Raw genomic sequence first — 24430 nt, forward strand, 5'->3', positions numbered from 1 at the left:
GTTAAGTATCAATGGGTAAACTGAATGTTTGTAATCCTTTTCTTTCTTCATTTTTCTCTATATTGCTAAACATAAATTACTTATCAAATAAAATATCCAAAATTAAGGCACGGATGCTTAATCTACCATCAGTCCGCTAAATGTCTGACTAAATACTAGTGGATTTTAGCAGAACCCTATGGTTGTCTCTGCCCATGGCTCAGCCCTGCATCCAGGTTTCTCTGAGGTAGCAGGGATTTTGGATTTTGAGACCACTTGCATCTGTTTTGGAGTAAGGATGAATTGTACAGGGGGACAGGTTGCACCATAACAGGCAGGGTCCAGCATTCTGGCAGGCAGGCTACATGGGTGTGTTTAAACTAAGTCATTGGGTGGGGGGGTGGGAGGAGATGAACTGGAATTATAAAAATGGAGTTAAAGGGAAAGAGAGAATAAGAACAATTAAGAAAGACAACAAAATTAATGGGCAAAAACCTCGAGAAGGGATCAAAGAGTATGGCCAAGTGCAATAGGAATTGATGTGAAAGAGGAGGGGAGAAATGGATTATAATTATTATATATGATTGCAAAAATTATAAGAAATAAAGTGGATGAGCTTGAGGCTCCATTGGAAATGGGCAAGTATGATATTGTAAGAATAACAGAGACATGGCTGCAAGAGGACCAGGGCTGGGAAATGAATATTCAAGGGTATACCAAACGGATAGACAGTGAGCAGAGGGGGTGGGGTGGCTCTGTTGGTGGGGAATGAAATTCAGCGCCTTGCAAGGGGTCACATAAGCAACTTTTTCACTGGCACCTTGTCCCAGAAATTGACGGCCAATTTACTGGTTAAGGGTCGAGTGGAAAAGCGAATGAATTGGCATGCCAGTGTAAAATCAGGCAAACTCATGCCAGGGATTAATGGCCTTGACCCCTACTCACATCCTGTTAGGTCTGCTTTGTTCATGAATGAGTGAGACAAACACCAGGCTGAGTCGAAATCAGGGTTCTTTGTTCTTTATTACCAGATTGTAACACTTGCGACTAAACATGTTAGTCGGAGAATGCATTCTGCCGTTATCAGCAAAATGGTGATTTTTTTATACCCTTGGATATGTGCTTAGAACATCATCATATCATTACTTGTCCAATGACTAAAACTGTTGCTATCCTTTCCCTGCTAGCTTCCTGCCTCTCAATCCATCAATGTCTCTCTTATCTTGTAAGTACAAGGATGCATTTACATCTTGTTACAGCCCTGTACATTCCCATCTCATGATGTTTTACCTTACAGGAGTACAAGGACACCTCCCCTTCTTGTTACTGCCCTGTACAGGGTAACTCCCTACACATTCCCATCTCATGATGTTTTACCTTACAATCCCTCCTTTGTCCTCTTTAGAGGACAATCTCGCCCTGACTATGCTACCACCGCGTTACATTAGTTCGCCTATTATTTCCAAGCTCTATACGGGTTCTGTTCACAGGGTAGTTCGGCTGGTGGGCGAGGGCTCCCCCAACCCTCCTTTGCGTACACCCCCCATCCGTCACCCCGATCCCATTGCCCGTTTACAAGTTTCATCCCATTTGCCCCCAAGCAAAAAACTAGCTAACCCCCCGTACATTAGTAAATACCCAAGTTAACATATGGTCTACAATCTGATTAATAATGTTTGTGTTACAATCAATGTTATAATATTTGTTCTACAATCAAGGTTATAATATTTAGGTTACAAGCAAGGTTAAAATTATATGTGTAACAATCTAATTCACAATCCCTCCTTTCCATCACATTCCCCATCAGACTCCAGATCGATCTCAGCAACTTTCTCCGCCTCCTGTAATGTGAGATAGTCTTGCTCCACAGCCTGCACAGCTTGATATTTCGGAGGCAGTTCATCACGGTCAGCAAAGGCTCTCTCTATGGTCCTCGTGACCAGCGTTCGAATGCATGGAATACAACAACAGCCACAAGTGATAAAAATTGATACAGAAATGAACAAACCCAGCAAAAGTTGTCCTAACAATGTGCTCCATCTCCCAAACACTCCCTGTAACCAGGATAAAACAGGATTGGAGACTCCAGACTGGGCTTTTAATTCTTTCGCCAATGCCCTAAGTTTCGTTAACCCCTTAGTGAGTGATCCATCTGGCCCTGTGTTATTAGAGATAGAAGTGCAGCATAGATCTCCAAACATAGCACACACTCCACCTTTCTCTGCCAGGACCATATCAATCGCTATCCTATTCTGAAGTGTCATAAGGGAAGTTTCTGACAGTTGTTGATGTATTGCCTCAACAACGTCCCTGGTCAAATTTGCAAGGCGCTGGACATTATAGTGAATAAGGTTGATCCTATTAACATTCTTATTTACAGTGATGGGAAATATTGCACTAAAAACCGGAAAGCTTTCAAACCCAGCTGCAATCTCATCGGCTAATTTAAATTCGTCCGGAATATTCCGGGCTTGGCCAATGGCATCAATCCATACCCCATCAGGGTTCCTTCCTCCCGGCCCCAAGAGTCCAACACTCCTCCTTTTTCTCCACAGCCAACTCTCTGTGTGGCGCAATTCTAGGGAATCCTCGTCTCCCTCCTGCCTTTTGACAATCAGCACTGGCGCATTAAGGGTTACTAGAGCACACCGACCATCCCAGTTAGCGGGGAGCCAGTTGTACAGCACTCTTCCTCCACAAAACTCATCTGTGTAGTCATTCAATCTGCTACAAGTCTCCTTAGTTTCAGATTCATTTTTTTTTTTGTTATGGGACCTCAAAATCATCCCCTGTATATGTTCATGATAACCAGTAACCTGTTTGGCTGCCCTGTCAGGCACCCATGTGGCATTTTCCCTGCTAATAGTAGGTCGTCTACATACTGAATCAGTGTAACATCTTCCGGGAGCTTTAATTTCATTAGGATTTCGCTAAGGGCCTGATTGAACAGTCCTGGACTGTCCTTATAACCCTGAGGTAATCTAGTGTATGTGTACCGATGTGCTTGGTAAGTGAAAGTTAACCAGTCTTGCCATTCCTCAGCTAAATTCAAGCAGAAGAATGCGTTTGCCAGATCAATGACAGTATAGTATTCGTGCTCCGGACTCAGAGCCCTAAGTGCTACATATGGGTCTGGGACTGGTCTCCCGATGGTCTTGGTAGCCAAGTTAATCTCCCGGAGGTCGTGTACCATCCTCCAGTCTTTTCTACCCGGTTTGGGAACAGGCATGATGGGCGTGTTCCACATACTGTCAGGTGCCGCCCTTAAAACCCCTGACTCCATTAACCCTTCTATCGTTCCTTTAATACCCTCCTCCTGACTGGGCGACAAGCGGTATTGTTTTCTCCATATTGGTTTCTGCCCGGGGTTGGCCAATTCTAGAAATACCTCTCCTTTTATTACTCCCACATCATAGGGCCCCGTTGTCCATATATGTGGACTCAGATTAGAAAGATATTTGTCTGAGTCTCTGTGATCAATATTTTCTCCTTCTATGGCTCGGTCTCTTTCTACTTTCTCATTCACTACCTGGTCCCATGCTTCAATATTCAGTCTGACAAATTTTCCTCCCTCCGAGGTGGAATATCCCGGGATTTCTGTCTGCCTGTATTCACACCCTATCGCTTCCTTTACCATCGGACCCAGCTGTCGAGCGTGATGATCTTTGGCAATACCCAAGGTCACATGAGGCACACTTTCCACTCCTAAGCAGAACCACTCCATTGTTCTTCTGTCATGACAACCATAGCAGCTATTCCCTCCTTACCTACAAAGATAAATGGACAATGTATCGTTTCTGTCTTCCCTTCTTATTGTATCCCCTGGGTATGTTAACCGAAGGCCCTTCTCAGAACATTGTATGGTTATTCCTAGTTTGGTAAGAATGTCCCTTGCTAATAAATTAATGGGGCAACTTGGCACAACCAGGACAGGCGTTTTAACCCTTTGTCGTCCAAATGTCATGTCGATGTTATCTGTATAGGGCTGTGTTTCCCTTATCCCGGAGAATCCTATTGTAGATAATGTTTTGCCCGAAAATGTGCTCCCTGGGGGTTTTTTAATCACTGTCGTAACTGCTGCCCCTGTGTCAACCATAAATTCAATTTTTTCTCCATTTACCGTCCCCCAAATTTTTGGTGGCTCCCAGGGAGGCGTGATTTTTGATTCTCCTGGGCACCTTCAATAATCAAATTCAGCACCTTCCTCAATATAGTCATTACACTGAGGTGCCTGGACTTGTTGATCACTCTGCCACCCCCCGATTCTCTGGGGCCCATCAATGTGTCCACCCCTACCCCTTGCTTGTCCTCTTAAGTTTCCTCCTCTTCCCCGATAGCCTCTCATAGAGGGTAATCTTTTTCCCCTTGCTCTCCCAGCCTCCGGACAGTTCCGCTGGTAGTGTCCAGGATTTTGGCAGTACCAGCATACTGCATGTTCCCCTCTATACATTGTACCTAGCTGTCTTTCCCAACCATTTCTTACTTGGGGTCCCGGATTTATCACTGGCCCCATGACCTGTGGGACTATCTGTTGGGCCGCTAATTTAACCCCTATATGTTCTATGGCTCTCACCAATTTATCGGTTGTTTTGTCCACCTCCTTCTGGGACACACTTTCTGACTTAGCATGCTCTGATTGACGATGTCGTTTGATTGCATGTGTCAGGTGTCTTTTCCACAAATCCTCTGACATTGTCTCTAATCCCACAATGTCCCTTAATTTTGCTTGAACCGTAGCAGGTAGTCCGTTTATTATCCCATTACGAAAGTGAGCCCTTCCTAAGGGGCTGTGGTCGGGTTTTTCTCCAGTCCCTGTTTCCCATAAGTCCCATGCTCGAGTGAAATACTCGTGTGCAGTCTCTCCTTCCTTTAGTTGAAGGGTTACCAAGGCATCCAAACTATAGGGTGTAGGAAATGTTTCTCTAAGTGCTTCCCAAAATTTATTCCGAAGTGGGTTAAATTCTATTTCATCCCCCAATTTACTGCTTCTTACAATTTTCTCTATTTGCTTCAGGGCCCCTTCTGCCTTTAATTTTATCATGATAGTTCTGACATCTGCGAGTGCTAATTGTTCTTGGCAGGTTTCTCGCTCAAAACAAGAAATCCATGGACTAGCCCCATTACTCAACGGAGGTAGTTTTTTCATTAAACTCTCTAAGTCCATTCGTGACCAGGGTACATATTTTTGAGTTCCCCGTCCCGTGATCAGTAATGGGCATTGATATCTCAATTTTGGGGATTTCTGCTCCTTCTTTACTCTTGGCATGCATTTATTTATCCCACCTTGTTCTGACTCTTCTTTGTCACTGTCACTGTCCCTATCAGCTTCCAATGTCTCAGGGTCAAAGGTATATTGGTCACGTTCATCTCTAAGATAATCTTTTCGGCCATAGTTTAGTTGTTTCACATCTTTCTCTTTTGTTCTAACTATGTCCAGGTAGGCATGTCTATTTTTCTCCCTCCCGAGTCTTTTCCTTTTACTTTCCTCCCATGGTGGATCGTATCTCGTTTCCTCATCTGTACTACACTTTTCGTCCTTTACTCCTATTACCATTCCTTCAGCTTTAATTTCTCCTGACAGTGTTGTAGTTATCTTTTCCACTTCCTTCAATACACCTACCATTAATTCTTTTTGATCCTCACTGATCTGCCCCAGCACATTAATATCTCTGTTTAAGTTTTTAATGTTATCCTGAACCTTTTTCATGTTCCATTTCTGTATCTCTAACTCCTTTTCTATTTTCTTGGACTCCAGAGGGGTCTCTACATCTATTACTCCCCCTTCTATTTTTATTAAAGGGGCCTGTACCTCGTCTGATGTGTCCCTATTCCCGAGGTTCTTGTCACACCCCAGTGTCTCAATATCTGGATATAAGGGACGTGACTCCAGGATCCCATCTGGGGTGCCAGGGGCACCTTGTGACTCCACATATGCATAGGGCGGGGGTCTACAAGCTATTTCTACAGGGGCAGTAACAGGTGGGTTACCAGGGAGACCAAATTCTTCAAATAGAGCTAGGACATCGCGGTACTGAATCTCCTTGTCTCTCACCCTCTTTTTTGCTGACTCGCGATTAAAGATTTTCCTTTCTATGTCCCGTTTGTATAATAGTATAAGACTCACTTATAAATGATTTATTGTCAGAGTACATACATGACATCACATACATCCAGAGACTATGAGAGAGAGAGAGAGAGAGAGAGAGAGAGAGAGAGAGAGAGAGAGAGAGAGAGAGCATAGCGAGAGAAAGAGATAGAGAGGCAGATACACAGAGCACAAGAGATAGAGAGAGAAAATGCCTTGCACTGGCCCCACTGGGAGAAAAGTCTTCAGATTAACACTTTCATTTCAAAGGTTTTAAAAGGTTCTCATCCTGTGATCACTGGTCTGGATCAGATTGGGTCTCCCACCACTGGGAACTATCACTCCTTCCTTCCCTCCCACCTCGAGTGAGCTACACGTCAGCCCACAATGTCTGCCCTGATCCCGCAATGGTGGGGGTGCGGGAAAGAGGGAGGGAGAGAGGATAAAACAGGATCCCATTTGATGCGGAGCTGAAATTGTGGGCACAAAATTAAAACCAAATTGTATTTCTCTGCCCTGCCCAACCTGGGGATTTCAGGGCAGCACCGCCACAGATTGGGATTGGGAGGGGGAGTGGGTGAGAGAGGAGGGGGGGGGAGAAGAGAGAGAGGGGGAGAGAAGAGAGAGGGGGGAGAGAAGAGAGAGGGGGGAGGGTGAAAGGAGGGAGGGAGAGAGCAAACCCGGACACTTCGTGGCTGGAAACTGGAAACAGGCACTTTTCCTTTCCCTTCTGTGTTTTGTTTCTTCCAGCTTATCTAAGCCTCTACGTTTTAAATTTTTTTTTCCCTCACCTGTCAGGAACATCTCAGTGCCCCTGGGTAACCAACCCCTCTTCCTCCAGCGGTCTACACATTTTCGGAGCATTTTTTGTTTTTCCAATGCCGCATTACTGGTATTTCGCTCCTCTAATTCCTGATTAATTTCCTTAATAACTTGGTCAAAAGTCTTAGCAGGCAACTGTACAGCCATAGCTGCGGGACCGTTTTCTAATGCCTGTTTTAATTTAGGTTTTTGTCCGTTTAGGGGATCTATGTCAACGAAAATTGCTTTTAAAAATGTCTCCTTGCAAGCTGGATGACTAATATCTTTTAAAGGAACAGTCTAAGTCTTGTCCTCCAATTGACTTCAGACTGTCCTGTATACTCTGATTGCTCGTTTTCCACTCTCTGTTTTCCCAAAGGGGTCTGAAAGTTAAATTACAACTAGAAAACCAAATATTTGGGCTATACTTTTGTCCTGTTTCCCTGTACCAATCTATGAATTTACGTAACTTTATCTCTTGGTGATGTTGGGAATACCCTCATTTAACTTATCAAAAGTATTTCGAATAAACTGGGTGTCTCTTAGGAGTTTGTCAACTTTTTCATTAATATCTCCTACCTGATCCGGACACAGCTGTCGCAGCCTTCTGTCGTCGTTCTTGTTCACCAGGCAGGCGTCCCTGAGTACTTTTTTTTGTTGTCTCAAGGTCTCTAGTGTCTGCTGTGGTATTCCACCACGGCGAATTGGGGAAATAAATTCTTAACTTCTCAAGTGTACAGACATTACCATACCTACCGGACATTTATAAGTCAGTCTCTCAGATACAATTGAGGCCAATAAGCCTGAACCTTTGTTTTCTTTCAAAGCCCAACCTTCACGTGGGAGATTTCTCCTCTTAATAACCAGTTTAGGGCAGAAAACTCAGGTCCTCAATTGTTTATAGACCACCTTCTCACTCTATTGGACTTTGCAACGACACAATAAAGACTTTTAAACTCTAGTAGTTTCTTGCGAAGCACTTAATAAATGTCATTCAAACACCTTAAGGACTTTTATCTTGTCTGTAATCACTTACGTGTTACAATCCTGGCATGCGACCTTCAATTGTGGTCGTCTAATTTGTCCGATCTCCAGTTCTTACTGACAATCATAAAGATTTAAAAAAAAAGAGAATTTTGTTAAAACAGGCTTCTCTGGACCTTTTTATCAGCCGGCTGAGATGATTGTCAGAAAAAACAGAAACCGTCGTCCAGTGTTCACTCACCCATCACGTCAGGGTCACCAAATTGTTAGGTCTGCTTTGTTCATGAATGAGTGAGACAAACACCAGGCTGAGTCGAAATCAGGGTTCTTTGTTCTTTATTACCGGATTGTAACACTTGCGACTAAACATGTTAGTCGGAGAATGCATTCTGCCGTTATCAGCAAAATGGTGATTTTTTTATACCCTTGGATATGTGCTTAGAACATCATCATATCATTACTTGTCCAATGACTAAAACTGTTGCTATCCTTTCCCTGCTAGCTTCCTGCCTCTCAATCCATCAATGTCTCTCTTATCTTGTAAGTACAAGGATGCATTTACATCTTGTTACAGCCCTGTACATTCCCATCTCATGATGTTTTACCTAACAGGAGTACAAGGACACCTCCCCTTCTTGTTACTGCCCTGTACAGGGTAACTCCCTACACATTCCCATCTCATGATGTTTTACCTTACAATCCCCAGGATCAGCATGCTGATTAACCCAGTGAAAAATGGACAAGTTGCATCGCAGGACTATTGTTGAGGGAAAACTCTCCAATCCCCAAGGGGTCAATGGGAAAGCAGATAGCGTCCAGGTTAAAAGTGGCCCAGTGGGGATAGCAAAAATGGCTTCTTTAACCGGGACAGTCAGTATGGGTAGAACTGAGAAATTATAAGGGCAAAAAGACTTTGATGGAAGTTATCTACAGGCCACCAAACAGTAGCCTGGATATAAGGTGCAAGCTGATTCAGAGTTAAATTGGGATGTTGGAAAGGTAATGCTATTAAGTCCAAGTATAGGCTATACATTATTAAGTCATAATGCTGGTAGACTGGGAAAATCAGGTTGATACTGGACCCCATAAAAAGGAGTTAGTGGAGTGCCTCTGAAATTAATTCTTAGAGCAGCTTATACTAGAGCCTACCAGAGAGAAGGCAATTCTGGATTTAGTGTTGTGAAATGAACTGGATTTGATAAGGGAACTCAAGGTAAAGGAGCCATTAGGAGGTAGTAACCATAATTTGTTAAGTTTTAATCTACAATTTGAGTGAGAGAAGGAAAAATCAGAAGTGTCATTATTACAGTTGAACAAAGGGGACTGTGAAGCCATGAGGCAGGAGCTGGCCAAAATTGACTGGAAAGATACCCAAGCAGGGATGGCAGTGGAACAATAATAGCCGGTATTTCTGGGAGTAGTACAGAAGGTGCAGAATCAGTTCATTCCAAAGAGGAAGAAAGATTCTGAGGGAAGTAAGAGCCTACCATGGCTGACAAGGGAAGTCAAAGACAGGATAAAAATAAAAGTGAAGAAGTATAAAATCGCAAAGATGAGCAGGAAGCCATAGGATTGGGAAACTTTGAAAGAACAATATAAGATAACTAAGAAGGCAGTACAGGGAGAAAAGATGAGGTATGAAGTTAAGATAGCCAAGAATATAAAGGAGGATAGCAAAAGCTTCTTCAGATATGTGAAGATGAAAAAATTAGTTAAGATCAAAGTTGGGCCCTGAAATTCCTTTATTGTTCTCTTCTGGGGAGGTGATATTGTTCATTTCTCCTTCCAAAATCATTGACCATTTAGTGGCATTGACCACTTCCCATATAGTAGAGGGAGATAGTATTGTTTCACAGAACATTTTTTCTTATTGTTTTTTTTTTTCTTTTTTATAATTTCTTTTATTTTAGGTTTATCTTTTAATTTTTTCGTAAGGAGATGGAATATTTATTTTAGATTGGAACATCACCATATCAGGCATGGAGGTTTCATGGTGTAGATTAAAATGTGGTCTAATTTAAATTTTGCATAAATATTAATATTAATATTAATGTGCTCAATAACCAAATTAAGAGGAAGATGTGTTTTGACTTATATTAAAAAGTTGAATGTTGATATTGCTTTTTTGCAAGAGAAGCATTTGACTGAAAAGGAACATCAGAAATTAAAAAGAGATCAGGTTGGCCAAGTTACAGCTTCTTCTTTTAATTCTAAGACAAGAGGGGTAGCTATTTTGATTATTAAGAGGTTATCATTTAAATTGGAATCAGTAATTGAGTCAGTGGGTAACTGTAAAACTTATTCAGAGTCTTGAGCATTGATGAATGTTTATGCCCCCAATATTGACAATGAGAAATTTATTTTCTTAATTTGATGAAGGCATATGAGTAAATTATGATTGGAGGAGACTTTAATTGCTGCTTGGATCCATTATTAGATAAATCCCCAAAAATGGTCATTAAGATTAAAATGGCTAAGAAACTGTCAATGTTAATGAAGAAAATGAACTTAGTTGATATATGGAGAAGACTAAACACTAAGGAGATTTTTTTTGTTTTATTCGATTCGATATGGTTTTTATTCTAAAATAGATTTATTTTAATATCGGCACAGTTGCAAGGTCATGTAATATCTGCGGAATATAAAAATAGAATGTTATCAGATCAATCTCTCTTATTAATAACATGTATAGGTTCAAAAAAGTTAGATACTGTATATCAAATGAGATTTAATTCTTTATTGCTAAAAAATTTTGAATTTTATAATTTCATGAGAGATCAAATACAGCAATTTTTGAAAATAAATATAAATTCAGTTAATAGTAAGTTTGTTTTATGGGATGCTTTGAAGGCAGATTTAAGATGACAAATTATTAGTTTCTCATCAAAGATTAAGAAACAGTATTCTTCTGAGGTTAATAAATTGGAGGACAGATAGAATTATTAGAAAAAGATGTACAGCAGAATTCAACTGAGATTTAAAAGATACAATATATTAATAAGAAATTATGGCAAAATTCATTACAAATTTATGTTTGAAAAATTAATACAGAGAACTAATCAAAGATATTATGAATTAGGGGAAAGGGGACATAAGGTTTTAGCTTGGCAGTTTAAGTTGGAACAGGTTTCCAGAATGATTAATGTGATTATGAAAGATTCTAAGATTACATATAAACCCCAAGAGGTAAACAATATATTTAAGGAATTTTATGCAAAATTGTATACTTGCAAATTAGACAAGGATGAACCTAAAATTGATAATTTTTTAAAAATCTAATCTTAATCCACCTTCTTTGAGTAATCATGATATTAAAGATTTTGAAGCTTCATTTACTTGTAGAGAGCTAATTGAAGTGCTTCAATCCATGCCTAATGGGAAATCTCCGGGTGAAGATGGATTCTCTGTGGAATTTTATAAAATATTTCAGGAATTGTTAATATCTTTGTCACTGGAAGTATTGAAACAGATGATAGAGTTTCATTCATTTCTGTAATCTTTTTCACAAGCAATTATTACAGTTATTCTTAAAAAGGATAGAGTTCCTTTGAAAGTTGAAACTTATAGACCTATTTCATTATTAAATGCTGACTATAAGATTGTAACAAAGGCTTTAGCAAATTATTGGTGAAATATTGACCAACTTTGATTATTTTAGATCAGTTAGAGTAATTAAAAATAATCATTCTGAAGATAATATTGTTAAATTAATCTTTTGATTCATATTTCTTGGGAGGAATCCATGGTTTTTCCTTTGATGCTGAAAAAACATTTGATAGAGTAGAATGTTTTTTTTTTGTTTAATGTATTGTAAAAGTTTAAATTTGGACTTGTATTTATTGGTTGTATTAAGGTTATATATAAATATTATATTGCTAGAGTTGTGATGAATGGGCAGATATCTTTGCTATTTGTACTGGGAAGATCTACTAGACAAGGTTGCCCATTGTCACCAGCACCTTTTGCATTAGTTCAAAACCCTTTGGCACAATTGATAAGGCAAGATGATAATATTAAGGGTATTAAAGTGAAATCTGATGAGTTTAAAATTAATTTGTTCATCAATGATGTTTTGATAAATTTAACGGAATCTCATAAATCTTTAAAACAGTTATATGATAGATTGGAATGATATGGAGAAATATGGGGTTATAAAATTAATTTGGAAAAAAGTGAAATTATGTCATTGTCTGAGGTGGATTATACTTCTTGTAAAGATATTGTTAAATTTAGATGGTTGGATCAAATTAAGTATTTAGGAATTAAACTAGATTAAAAAAAATTCAATCATTTGTATGAATTAAATTATTCACTTTTATTTTATAAATTTAAAAATGATTTAAATCAATTGAAAGATTTACTGATTACATTAATAGGTAGAGTAAGCAGAGAGTGGGAGGCGGCGGCCCCAGTCCGGGCACAGGGAGAGCAGCAGCGGCCCCGGCCCCGGTCCGGGCGAAGGGTAGGCGGCGGCCCCGATCCGGGCAGGAGCAAGGGGGAGACGGCGGCCCCGGCCTCGGTCGAGTGAGGCAGACGGAGGCCCCGATCCGGGCAGAGAGTGGGAGGCGGTGGCCCCAGTCCAGGCACAGGGTGAGCTGCAGCGGCCTCGGCCCCGGTCCGGGCAGTATGGACCGACCTAGGAGGGGAGGCAGGCCCCTCCAGCCCGGGTAAGAAACCTGCATAGGAGAAGGCCACTCCAATATAAAACCTACGACCCAAGGACCTCGCTGCCACGTCCCAGCTTGCTTGGCCACGGCACACGAACCATGGGTGTAAAGGGTGAGGCCAGTACTGCGCACACTGCACTCCACCTAAAAGCTCCTTTGCGCAGGCCCGAGGACAGGTCCACGTCCTCCCCCTCCATGTCCTCCCCCTCCATGTCCTCCCCCCTCAAAAATTGTATTAAGATGAATGTTTTTCCTAGATTACAATATTTTTTCAGTCTATTCCTTGTAAAGTTCCTAAAATCAAAAAAAAAGATATTAATTCTATTATAAGGAATTTTTGAGGAAAAATAAGATCGCAAGGGTGTCCTTACATAAATTAACTTGGAAATATCAGTTACGGGGTTTACAGCTTCCAAACTTTCAAAATTATTGTAAAATGGCACAATTAAAATTTATTAATAGAATGTTTGCTTTGGAAAAATCATTGGTATGACCAAATATTGAATTACCTCACATTGGTGAAAAGAAGATGAATCAATTTATTTATAAATGGAATTCTAAATCACTACATCATTATAAGTCCCCGATTTTAATACACTTGATGTAATTGTGGAATGTGGTAAATGAAGAAATAGGTACACAAGGGAAAATTTTGATAAGATACCTTTGAATCAGAATAATTTTTTCCTGTTTATGCTTAAAAATCTGTTTTTGAAATTATGGGACCAAAAAGGAATTAAAACTGTACAAAATTATTTTGAAGCAGGCTATTTTATTTCTTTTCAAAGAATGAAAGAGAAATATGAAATACCAACAAATACTCTTTTTTGTTATTACCAAGTTAGAATTATTGGATAATTTTGGTTATACTTTGAGGTTATCTAGACATTTCAAAACTTTACTTATAAAAGGCAGGAAGAAGAAATTTATATCTGAAATGCATTTGTTATTGCAAAATAAAATGCTAAAGTTAGATTTGCAAAAGTCTAGGTTAAAATGGGAAAAAGATTTAGGGATTGTGATTAATCAAGATGATTGGAGGAATTCGTGTAGAGATAGTATGACTAAGATTATTAATGTGAGATACATATAAGTTCATTATAATTTTATACATCAATTATATTTAATCCCAGAAAAATAAAAGAAATATAATTTATCTTCAGAATTCTGTTTTAGATGTTGGAAGGAGGTAGGTTCTTTTTTTTTACATTCTACTTGGTCATGTGTGATACGCCATAGACATAGACCAGACAAGTGTTATACTAAAACTGGGATCCGAATCATGGGTCCTCTACCGGCATCACCTACGGCTCCTAGAACGCTTCCACCAGAGTTGTCTCCGCTCCATCCTCAACATTCATTGGAGCGACTTCATCCCTAACATCGAAGTACTCGAGATGGCAGAGGCCGACAGCATCGAATCCACGCTGCTGAAGATCCAACTGCGCTGGGTAGGTCACGTCTCCAGAATGGAGGACCATCGCCTTCCCAATATCGTGTTATATGGTGAGTTCTCCACTGGCCACCGTGACAGAGGTGCACCAAAGAAAAGGTACAAGGACTGCCTAAAGAAATCTCTTGGTGCCTGCCACATTGACCACCATCAGTGGGCTGATATCGCCTCAAACCGTGCATCTTGGCACCTCACAGTTCGGCGGGCAGCAACCTCCTTTGAAGAAGACCACAGAGCCCATCTCACTGACAAAAGACAAAGGAGGAAAAACCCAACACCCAACCCCAACCAACCAATTTTTCCCTGCAACCCCTGCAACCATGTATGCCTGTCCCGCATCGGACCTGTCAGCCACAAACGAGCCTGCAGCTGACGTGGACATTTACCCATCCATAAATCTTTGTCTGTGAAGCCAAGCCAAAGAAAGAAAGAAAGAATAACCACCTCTAAAATAGCCAGTGGGAAAGCATCTCTATCTGTTATACCAGTAGGGTGGAGTATCTCTACAGCCATAGCCAATAGCAAGCAGTCAGTATAATATTCCCCCCTTCCCATTACATCATCACATTCACCACCCCCCCCCCCACAAAAATTGACTAATTTTAATAAAATACAATAATGGCAAAAGCAAAAGCAAAAGAAAAGAATCACGGAAGATCAAGGGATACAAACAGAATTAACCATAACCATATAACAATATAACCATATAACAACTTACAGCACAGAACAGGCCAGTTTGGCCCTAGTAGTCCATGCCGTAACAAATCCCTACCCTCCTAGTCCCACTGACCAGCACCCGGTCCAAACCCCTCCAGTCCTCTCCTCATCATGTAACTATTCAGTCTTTCCTTAAATGTAACCAGCGATCCCGCCTCAACCACATCTGCCAGAAGCTCATTCCACATTCCTACCACTCTTTGCGTAAAGAAATTTCCCCTCATGTTCCCCTTATAATTTTCCCCCTTCAATTTAAATCATGCCCTCTAGTTTGAATCTCCCTCTCTCTTAATTGAAAAAGCCTATCCACATTTACTCTGTCTGTCCCTTTTAAAATCTTAAACACCTCTATCAAGTCCCCCCTCAATGAGAAAAAAGCCCTAGTCTGCACAACCTTTCCCTGTAACTCAAACCTTGAAATCCTGTCAACATTCTCGTGAACCTTCTCTGCACTCTCTCTATTTTGTTTATATCTTTTCTATAATTTGGTGATCAAAATTGTACACAGTACTCCAAATTTGGCCTCACCAATGGCTTGTACAATTTCATCATAACCTCCCTACTTTTGAATTCAATACTCCGATTTATGAAGATCAACATTCCAAATCCCTTCTTCACCACACCATCTACCTGAGTATCAGCCTTGAGGGTACTATATACCATCACTCCTAAATCCCTTTGTTGCTCTGCACATCTCAATAGCCTACCATTTAATGCACATGACCTATTTAGATTTGCCTTTCCAAAATGCAACACCTCATATTTATCTGTATTAAATTCCATCAGCCATTTCTCAGCCCACACCTCCAGCCTTCCTAAATCACCTTTTAATCTACGGTAATCTTCCTCACTGTACACAACACCACCAATCTTTGTATCATCCGCAAACTTGCTTATCCAATTCTCCACCCCAACTTCCAGATCGTTAATATATATAACAAACAATAGTGGACCCAGGACTGATCCCTGAGGAACTCCACTAGTCACTGGCCTCCAATTGGACAAACAATTTTCTACCACTACTCTGAGAACACATAGCAGAAAAAAAAATCAAGCTGTGAGCTTTAGATAATACAGGGTGACTACACTCACTTAATTGTGGCTAAGATTAGAAATCGTCATTACAAAGCCTCTGCGGGGGCTTTGAGATTCATACTGAGCTTCATAAGGGCACAGACGGAGGAGTCTTAACTCTAACCAAAGGACTTCTGTGGAAGGGAGTCGAGAGTGCAAGGAAACATCCCCATGAAGAGGGTATTGTTTCTTGAGTGTTTCTTGTGACATGAAGGGTAGAGAAGAAGTCAGTGGAAGAGCTAGCAGGCTGTAGACCAGGCGAGGCTAGATCCCTAAGGGATCCTTTCTTCCATCAGGAAAAATAACATGAGCATACTCCAGGACATCTTTGCTGGGTCTAACATGTTTTCTTCATAAAACTTCTCTGGGCTTAGATATCTGCCATGCAATTGCCCATTCATTCAACCTGTCCAAGTCATCCAGTTTTCGATTTTCTAGGGAAAAGAAAAAGAGACTGGTGATGAGTCTCATTGGAGCTGGACAAAGCCGTGTATGATAGAGTTAAATGCTTCAGGCAGTATCTCTTGCCAGTGGCTGGTGGGGAGACCTTTCGATTTTAGCTTTCCAGATTGCACCATCACTGCGCTCCACTTGACCATTACCCTGCGGGTTATAGCTTGAAGTAACAGTGTCTTCATTGTTGAGGTCTTTTATGGCTTGGTTCAGCATCATGCTGAAGAAGATTGAAAAGAGGGTTGGTGCGAGAACACAGCCTTGCTTCACGCCATTGTTAATGGAGAAGGGTTCAGAGAGCTCATTGCTGTATCTGACCCGACCTTGTTGGTTTTCGTGCAGTTGGATAATCATGTTGAGGAACTTAGGGGGACATCCGATGCGCTCTAGTATTTGCCAAAGCCCTTTCCTGCTCACGGTGTCGAAGGCTTTGGTGAGGTCAACAAAGGTGATGTAGAGTCCTTTGTTTTGTTCTCTGCACTTTTCTTGGAGCTGTCTGAGGGCAAAGAACATGTCAGTAGTTCCTCTGTTTGCGCGAAAGCCGCACTGTGATTCTGGGAGAATATTCTCGGCGACACTAGGACCTCAACAATGAAGACGCTGTTTACATCCGGTACCGCACGGATGGCAGTCTCTTCAATCTGAGGCGCCTGCAAGCTCACACCAAGACACAAGAGAAACTTGTCCGTGAACTACTCTTTGCAGACGATGCCGCTTTAGTTGCCCATTCAGAGCCAGCTCTTCAGCGCTTGATGTCCTGTTTTGCAGAAACTGCCAAAATGTTTGGACTGGAAGTCAGCCTGAAGAAAACTGAGGTCCTCCATCAGCCAGCTCCCCACCATGACTACCAGCCCCCCCACATCTCCATCGGGCACACAAAACTCAAAACGGTCAACCAGTTTACCTATCTCGGCTGCACCATTTCATCAGATGCAAGGATCGATAATGAGATAGACAACAGACTCGCCAAGGCAAATAGCACCTTTGGAAGACTACACAAAAGAGTCTGGAAAAACAACCAACTGAAAAACCTCACAAAGATAAGTGTATACAGAGCCGTTGTCAAACACACACTCCTGTTCGGCTCCGAATCATGGGTCCTCTACCGGCATCACCTACGGCTCCTAGAACGCTTCCACCAGCATTGTCTCCACTCCATCCTCAACATTCATTGGAGCGCTTTCATCCCTAATGTCGAAGTACTCGAGATGGCAGAGGTCGACAGCATCGAGTCCACGCTGCTGAAGATCCAGCTGCGCTGGGTGGGTCACGTCTCCAGAATGGAGGACCATCGCCTTCCCAAGATCGTGTTATATGGCGAGCTCTCCACTGGCCACCGTGACAGAGGTGCACCAAAGAAAAGGTACAAGGACTGCCTAAAGAAATCTCTTGGTGCCTGCCACATTGACCACTGCCAGTGGGCTGATATCGCCTCAAACCGTGCATCTTGGCGCCTCACAGTTTGGCGGGCAGCAACCTCCTTTGAAGAAGACCGCAGAGCCCACCTCACTGACAAAAGGCAAAGGAGGAAAAACCCAACACCCAACCCCAAGCAACCAATTTTCCCCTGCAACCGCTGCAACCGTGTCTGCCTGTCCCGCATCGGACTTGTCAGCCACAAACGAGCCTGCAGCTGACGTGGACATTTACCCCCTCCATAAATCTTCGTCCGCGAAGCCAAGCCAAAGATAGCTTGAAGTATAACTAGTAGCTATTTCCCTATCAAGAAGGTATTACCTAAGTTCAGAACTCATGAAAGCTGACCCTTTGTCACTATGAATGAAGTTAGGATATTTGAAAATACTAAAAATCATATCAAGGGATTTAATAACAGAATTAGCAGAAAATAGTACAACAAAAGTAAAACAAGAGAATTCATCATTAATATTAAAAAAGTAGGAATTCTTATTATTTGAGGGTAGTGGTCCTTTAAAATCCACTCCAAGGCATTCAAATGGTCTAGCCACCTTAATCAATTGGAAGGGGAAGGTTTGTTTTACCATGGTTTACACTCCACACAAACTGTACACTCGTTAGTCAATTTCCTGATGTCTTCTAGTGAGTAGGGAAAATTGAGGGACTGCACATAATTATAAAATTTAGTGACCCCCGGGCGACATAATTCATCATGAAGGCATTTCAAATGGTCTAGCTGCAGAGTTGCACAGGTCATACGAGAAAGCGCATCCGGAAGGTTATTGAATTTTCCTGGGTGATAAAGTATATCATAAGTAGAAAGCTCAATTCGCCAATGCATGATCTTATCATTTTTAATCTTGCTCTTCAATTTAGTGTTGAACATGTAGGCAACAGATTTTTGATCTGTCAGTAAAGTGAATTTCCTTCCGGCTAAAAAGTATTTTCAATAGCAAATGGATTCTACAATAGCTCACATTTCCTTTTCAATAGAGGATTTCCTGACCTCTGGCCTTTGTAATATCCAAGAGAAAAAGGCTACTGGTCTACCAGCTTGATTTACTGTAGCTGCTAAGGCCCAATCTGACACATCAGATTCCACTTGGAATGGTAAATCCTCATCAATAGCTGACATTGTCGCCTTGGCTATATCCTGTTTGATGTTTTCAAAAGCATGGAGGGCTTCTTCAGACAGGGGAAAACTAGTAGTTTTAAATAGCGGCCATGCTTTATCTGCATAATTGGGCACCCAATAAGTGTAATAGGAGAAAAACCCCATGCAACGCTTGAGGGAATTTTGTGTCACAGGTGGGGGTAGCTCCATGAGTGGTCTCATTCTCTCTGGGTCTGGGCTGATCTCACTACATAGCCTAGTATAGCCAGGTGTTTTGTGTGTTATACACACTTGTCATTGTTAAGGGTTACGTTCAGATGCTTGGCCACCTGGAGGAATTTTTGTAAGTTCCGATCGTGATCATTTAAGTCCTTGCCACATAGGGGTATGTGGCTTGCAAGTTATGAGCATCTACTTGCTTATCCATCTCCCTTTGGAAAATGGATACACAGTTGGTAACTCCAAAAGGAACTCTTATAAACTGAAAATGTTTGCCATCTGCATCAAAAGCGGTAAACTGCCTTTCATCTTTGTGAATAGGCACCTGATGATAAGCTGATTTCAGATCAAATGTGGAATATAGTTCGTATTGCACAATCTGGTTCACCATGTCTGAGATACAAGGCAGGGGATAAGCATCTAGTCGCTTAAACCTGTTCATAGTTTCGCTGTAGTCCACGACCATTTTGTGTTGTGCCATTTTTGACGACCCCAACTTGTGCGCACCAAGGACGTACTGGGTTCAATTATTTTTTTTTCTTTCAATAACTATCTAACCTCGTCCTTAATAAAGAGTCGCTCCTCTTTGCTATAGCACCTACTCTTTGTAGCTATAGGCTTACAATCCAGGGTTAAATTGGTAAAAAGACATGGAGGTTTAATCTTTAGAGTTGATAACTCGCAAACAGCCTCTTGGGGTACGGTGATCGATAGTAATGGGCCATTAAACACCATTGTGATACTTTTCATTGGGCACTGGAGATCTAATCCTAAAATCATCAGAGCTCACAGACCGGGGAGCGCGTGCAATTTGAAATCTTTCTATTAATTTCCCTGGACCTTCAAGGCTATTTTACAACAACTTGTAACATCTCATTTTAGTCCAGAACAAGCCATGGAAATTTTATATTTAGACGGGTATAAGGTAAGATTCAGGCGCTAGCAGTCGCAGAGTGAATATAGCTGTCAATATCACCCGAATTGAACAAACAGTCAATAGGTTCTCCATTTAACTCCACTTTCATCGTGGAATGCATCAAGCCAGGAGGTTCATCTTGATTTATTGTCCTCGACGCCAGAACCAGGTCTCCCCATGGACAAAATCTGTCAGAATTTGTCACGTCGCTGGCAGTTCCACTTACAATTTTAGAAGAAGAAAAAGGAGGAGAAGAGGAAGAAGAACTAGATGAACCATTGGCTCTCCAGGGCAACACAGCAGCTTTGCCGTGGAACCCCTGCTTATTAGTAGTGCTTGAGCACTTCTTCTTACTCTTCAATGCATGGAGTGAGCTAGGCAAGGACTCCCATGCCCAGCAGGTTATGGCCCAGTACCCTCGCTTTCCGCAGTTAGCACAATTGGCTTGCTGCGCAGGGCACTGAGAGTGAACAAGTAGCATCAAACGGCAAAAGTAGGATCTTCTGTAGTGGCTTTTACGCAGCAGTTTTGTGGCACACAGAAGTAGATCATCACTGCGGGTCGCCTTGGTACTGTCGTTTCAGCACCTCTTTCTTTCTCAAGGACTTTAGCACTTTGTAGTGCAGCCCTATGGGTCTTCACTTGTTGTAGAGCAGCATTAAATGTTAGACCCGGGATCTCCAGTAAACATTGCCTGAACTACCCCGACTCCAATCCGCTTATGAATGCATCCAGCATCATAGATTCTCAGTGGGCTTCAGCTGTGACAGCAGCACAAGGACAGACTCTGGATAGCCCTTTTAGTGCGTGTGCAAAAGCATCTTTACTCTCTCCGGCTTGTTGTCTTCAAGCGTCAAACTGATGTCTTGCAAACAATGTGTTTTGTGGGATATCATAATAAGTTCTGAGGAGATTCCACGCATTTTGGTAGACAGCTGTCTCCCTAACCACAGAGTAGGATACTTCTCTGAGGAGAACCACAAGATGGTCCATTTTCACTGCGTCTTGCACAATATTGTTCACTCACATATATGCTTCAAACACTGGAACCAGTAGTGAAAAATTTCTCCAGCTCAGGTGGCATATTGATCTATCTCAAGTCTTTCCAGGTTTTAGGGAATTATCCATGATTGAAAGTCTGTTAATAAAATTAATATGCCATAGACATGGACGAGACAAGCTTTATTCTATTACTGGGCTTTCATTAACAGTCTATAACCACCACTAAATTGGCCAGTGGGAAAATATCTCCGCCTGTTATACCAGTAGGGTGGAGTAGCTATACAGCCATAGCCAATAGCAAGTAGTCAGTATAATACCCCCCTCCCCCCTCATTACATCAACACAATGTGATATGGTAACATCTTTTTGGATGTAACTTAAAGAGTTATTCGAGCATATTTTTAAGGTTAAAATTTCATTGGATCCATTATTATTTTTGTTAGGTAGTATGAAAAAATTGAATTTGGAATTGAGATTGACTAGATTTCAAATAGCATTTTTGAGACTGGCATTTGCTGTTGCTAGAAAATGTATAGCGATTACATGGAAAAATTAGGTTGATTTGAGTTTACGTAGATGGCCTATGGAATTGAGATCTTGTATTCCAGTGGGAAAAAAAAACACATAATTTACATGATAATTATTTTTTATATCGGAAATTTGGAGCCCTTAGTTGGATTATATGGGCATAAAATTGTGAATTCTTCGGCCATGTTGTGGTGGTGTTGTTCTATTCCATGGTACCTAATTTTTCTTTTCTTTATTTCCTTAGTGGTAGATATAGATGGCAGGTATGGGAATGTTATGGGAGGACAGGTTGGAAGGAGGTAGAGGGTTGGGGTGGTTAGGGTGGTAGGGAGGGATATATATAAATCATATATTTCTAGTTGGACTTTAAAGATAGAACCGGGTGAAATTATTATGGGGACAAAAAAAATGGGAGACAAGTTGACCAGGTACTTTGGATCTGTCATCACTAGGGAAGACACAAATAATCTCCAAGATGTAATAGTGGACAGAGGACCTAGGGTAATGGAGAAACTGAACAAAATTCACATTAGGCAAAATATGGTGTTGGGTAGACTGATGGCACAGAAGGCTGATAAATCCCCAGAGCCTGATGGTCTACATCCCAGGGTATTAAGGAGGTCACTCAAGAAATCATGGATGCATTGGTAATCATTTTCCGATGTTCTCTAGATTCAGGATCAGTTCCTGTGGATTAGAGGGTAGCTAATGTTATTACATTTTTTAAGAAAGGAGAGAGAAACCCAAGAATTATAGACCAGTTAACCTGTCATTAGTGGTGGGGAAAATGCTGTAGTTAATAATAAAAGATGAAATAGCTGCACATTTGGATAGCAGTAACAAGATCAGACCAAGTCAGCATGGATTTACGAAAGGGAAATCATGCTTAACTAATCTTCTGGAATTTTTTGAGGATGTAACTATGAAAATGGATAAGAGAAAGCCAGTGGATGTAGCGTACCTGAACTTTCAGAAACCTTTGATAAGAACCCACATAGGATTAGTAGGGAAAATTAAGGTACTGACATAGATAGAAAATTGGTTGGTAGACAGGAAACAAAGAGTAGGGATTAACGGGTCCCTTTCAGAATGGCAGGCAGTGACTAGTGGGGTACCGCAATGCTCAGTGCTGGGACCACAGCTATTTACAATATGCACTATTGATTGAGATGAAGGGATTAAAAGTAACATTAGCAAATTTGCAGATTACATAAAGGTGGGTGCCAGTGTGAAATGTGAGGAGGATGTTATGAGAATGCAGGATGACTTGGACAGGTTGAGTGAATGGGCAAATGCATGGCAGATACAGTTTAATGTGGATAAATGGGAGATTATCCATTTTGGTGGCAAGAACAGTAAGGCAGATTACTGAATGGTGTGAAGTTAGGAAAAGGTGAAGTTCAATGAGATCTGGATGTCCTTGTTCATCAATTACTGGAAGTAAGCATGCTGGTACAACAGGGAGTGAAGAAAGTTAATAGCATGTTGACCTTCATATTAAGGGCAGATGAGCATAAGAGCAGAAAGGTCCTTCTGCAGTTGTCAAAGCCCTGGTGAGACCACACCTGGAGTACTGTGTGCAGGTTTGGTCTCCAAGTTTGATGAAGGACATTTCTGTCACTGAGGGAGTGCATCGTAGGTTCATGAGGTTAATTCCCAGAATGGCAGGACTGTCATATGTTGAAAGATTGGAGCAACTGGGCTTGCATACTCTGGAATTTAGAAGGATGAGAAGGGATCTGATTGAAACATATAAGATTATTAAGGGATTGGACATGCTAGAGGCAGGAAACGTTCCCAATGTTCGGGGAGTTCAGAACTAAAGGCCTCAGTTTATGAATGAGGGGTAGCCCATTTAGAATAGAGTTGAGAACAAACTTTTTCACTCAGGGAGTTGTGGATCTGTGGAATGCTCTGCCACAGAAGGTAATGGAAGCCAATTCTCTGGATTCTTTCAAGAAAGAGTTAGATAGAGCTCTTAAAGATAGCAGAGTCAAGGAATATGGGGAAGAGGCAGGAATGGGGAACTGATTGTGGATGATTAATCATGCCCACGGTGAATGGTGGTGCTGGGTCTAAGAGCCAAATGGCCTACTTCTGCACCTATTGACTATTGTCTATTGAAATTTACCACCTTGCCTCTTTCCTTCTATGCCTTGGGCCATTTTCAAGTCGAGAAATATTCTGTTCATAGTATCTCTTGTGGCATTTAGCAGAACTTTTATGATCATTCTTGGTGGTTAAGATTTGTAACAATGTAAAGGGCTATGAATACCTAAAATGATTCACAACCTCAACAACCAGCATACTTTGGTACATATAAGACACCTCTTGTACATTTCCTGTAGAAGTGGCACTTCTGTCTTTTCAAAGTAGTGGCGAGGGAAACACCAATGAGAGCACATGAAGCATGACCACTACCTCCATTTTCAACCTGTCACTGAGCACAATCTCAAACAACAATGATAGTCTTCCCCATGGACTGACATTTTTCAATGGGCTAACAATGCCAGCAGAATTGCATCGAAAATGATGCTGTCATTTTTTGACACGCTAATTTTTTGTGTTAATGCATAATGTTATTATGTGAAGACTTTTTTTCAAAACTCTCAGTATTCCTCAAAGGTCAATATCTTACTAGCTTTCATTGAGAAGTAATTTGTCATGTATTCCTAATTCTAGATTAACAGTAGCCCATAAATGCATAAATCTGCATAACATCAAATATAATTACCCAAAAGTAATAGCACACAATTGGATGGATTCCAGATTTCAGGTTGTGCAAGAATATTGATGAATTCTTGGAAGTGACAATATAATGCTTCTTCTTAATTACCTGGCTGGAATTTTGCAAAACAAATATTATGGTGCAATCATTTTGTGTGGGCTTTTGAACCTGCTTGGCTAGAACATTTAGGTTTCTTGTTGTTGATAGTATGAAGTCAGGAAAAATAGCTGTGCTTAATTTTGTATGCAGTCCATTTAACATTACCATATGGAAAGATTTTCTGAAGTTCTGACT

At 41.1% G+C, this 24430-nt stretch overlaps 1 protein-coding gene across 29 annotated transcripts in view; it reads right to left on the bottom strand.

Moving 5' to 3' along the window:
- LOC138757551 (uncharacterized) overlaps window positions 1–24430 on the bottom strand; it is a 172523-nt gene that overhangs the window by 23119 nt on the left and 124974 nt on the right. For 14 of the 29 annotated variants that reach the window (XM_069925087.1, XM_069925077.1, XM_069925085.1 and 11 more), the window contains one exon: window positions 1027–7966. The exons of 13 other annotated variants lie outside the window; for them this stretch is intronic. In XM_069925087.1, the coding sequence (XP_069781188.1) occupies window positions 4160–5686 (1527 nt within the window). In that variant the 5' untranslated portion in view covers window positions 5687–7966 and the 3' untranslated portion in view covers window positions 1027–4159. Of the gene's footprint in view, window positions 1–1026; window positions 7967–24430 lie in introns of those variants that run through there. 2 more of the 29 variants (XR_011353672.1, XM_069925093.1) reach the window with 2 other exon arrangements.

Source organism: Narcine bancroftii, chromosome 3, assembly GCF_036971445.1.
Source record: "Narcine bancroftii isolate sNarBan1 chromosome 3, sNarBan1.hap1, whole genome shotgun sequence".
In the NCBI taxonomy this organism is placed as follows: Eukaryota; Metazoa; Chordata; class Chondrichthyes; order Torpediniformes; family Narcinidae; genus Narcine; species Narcine bancroftii.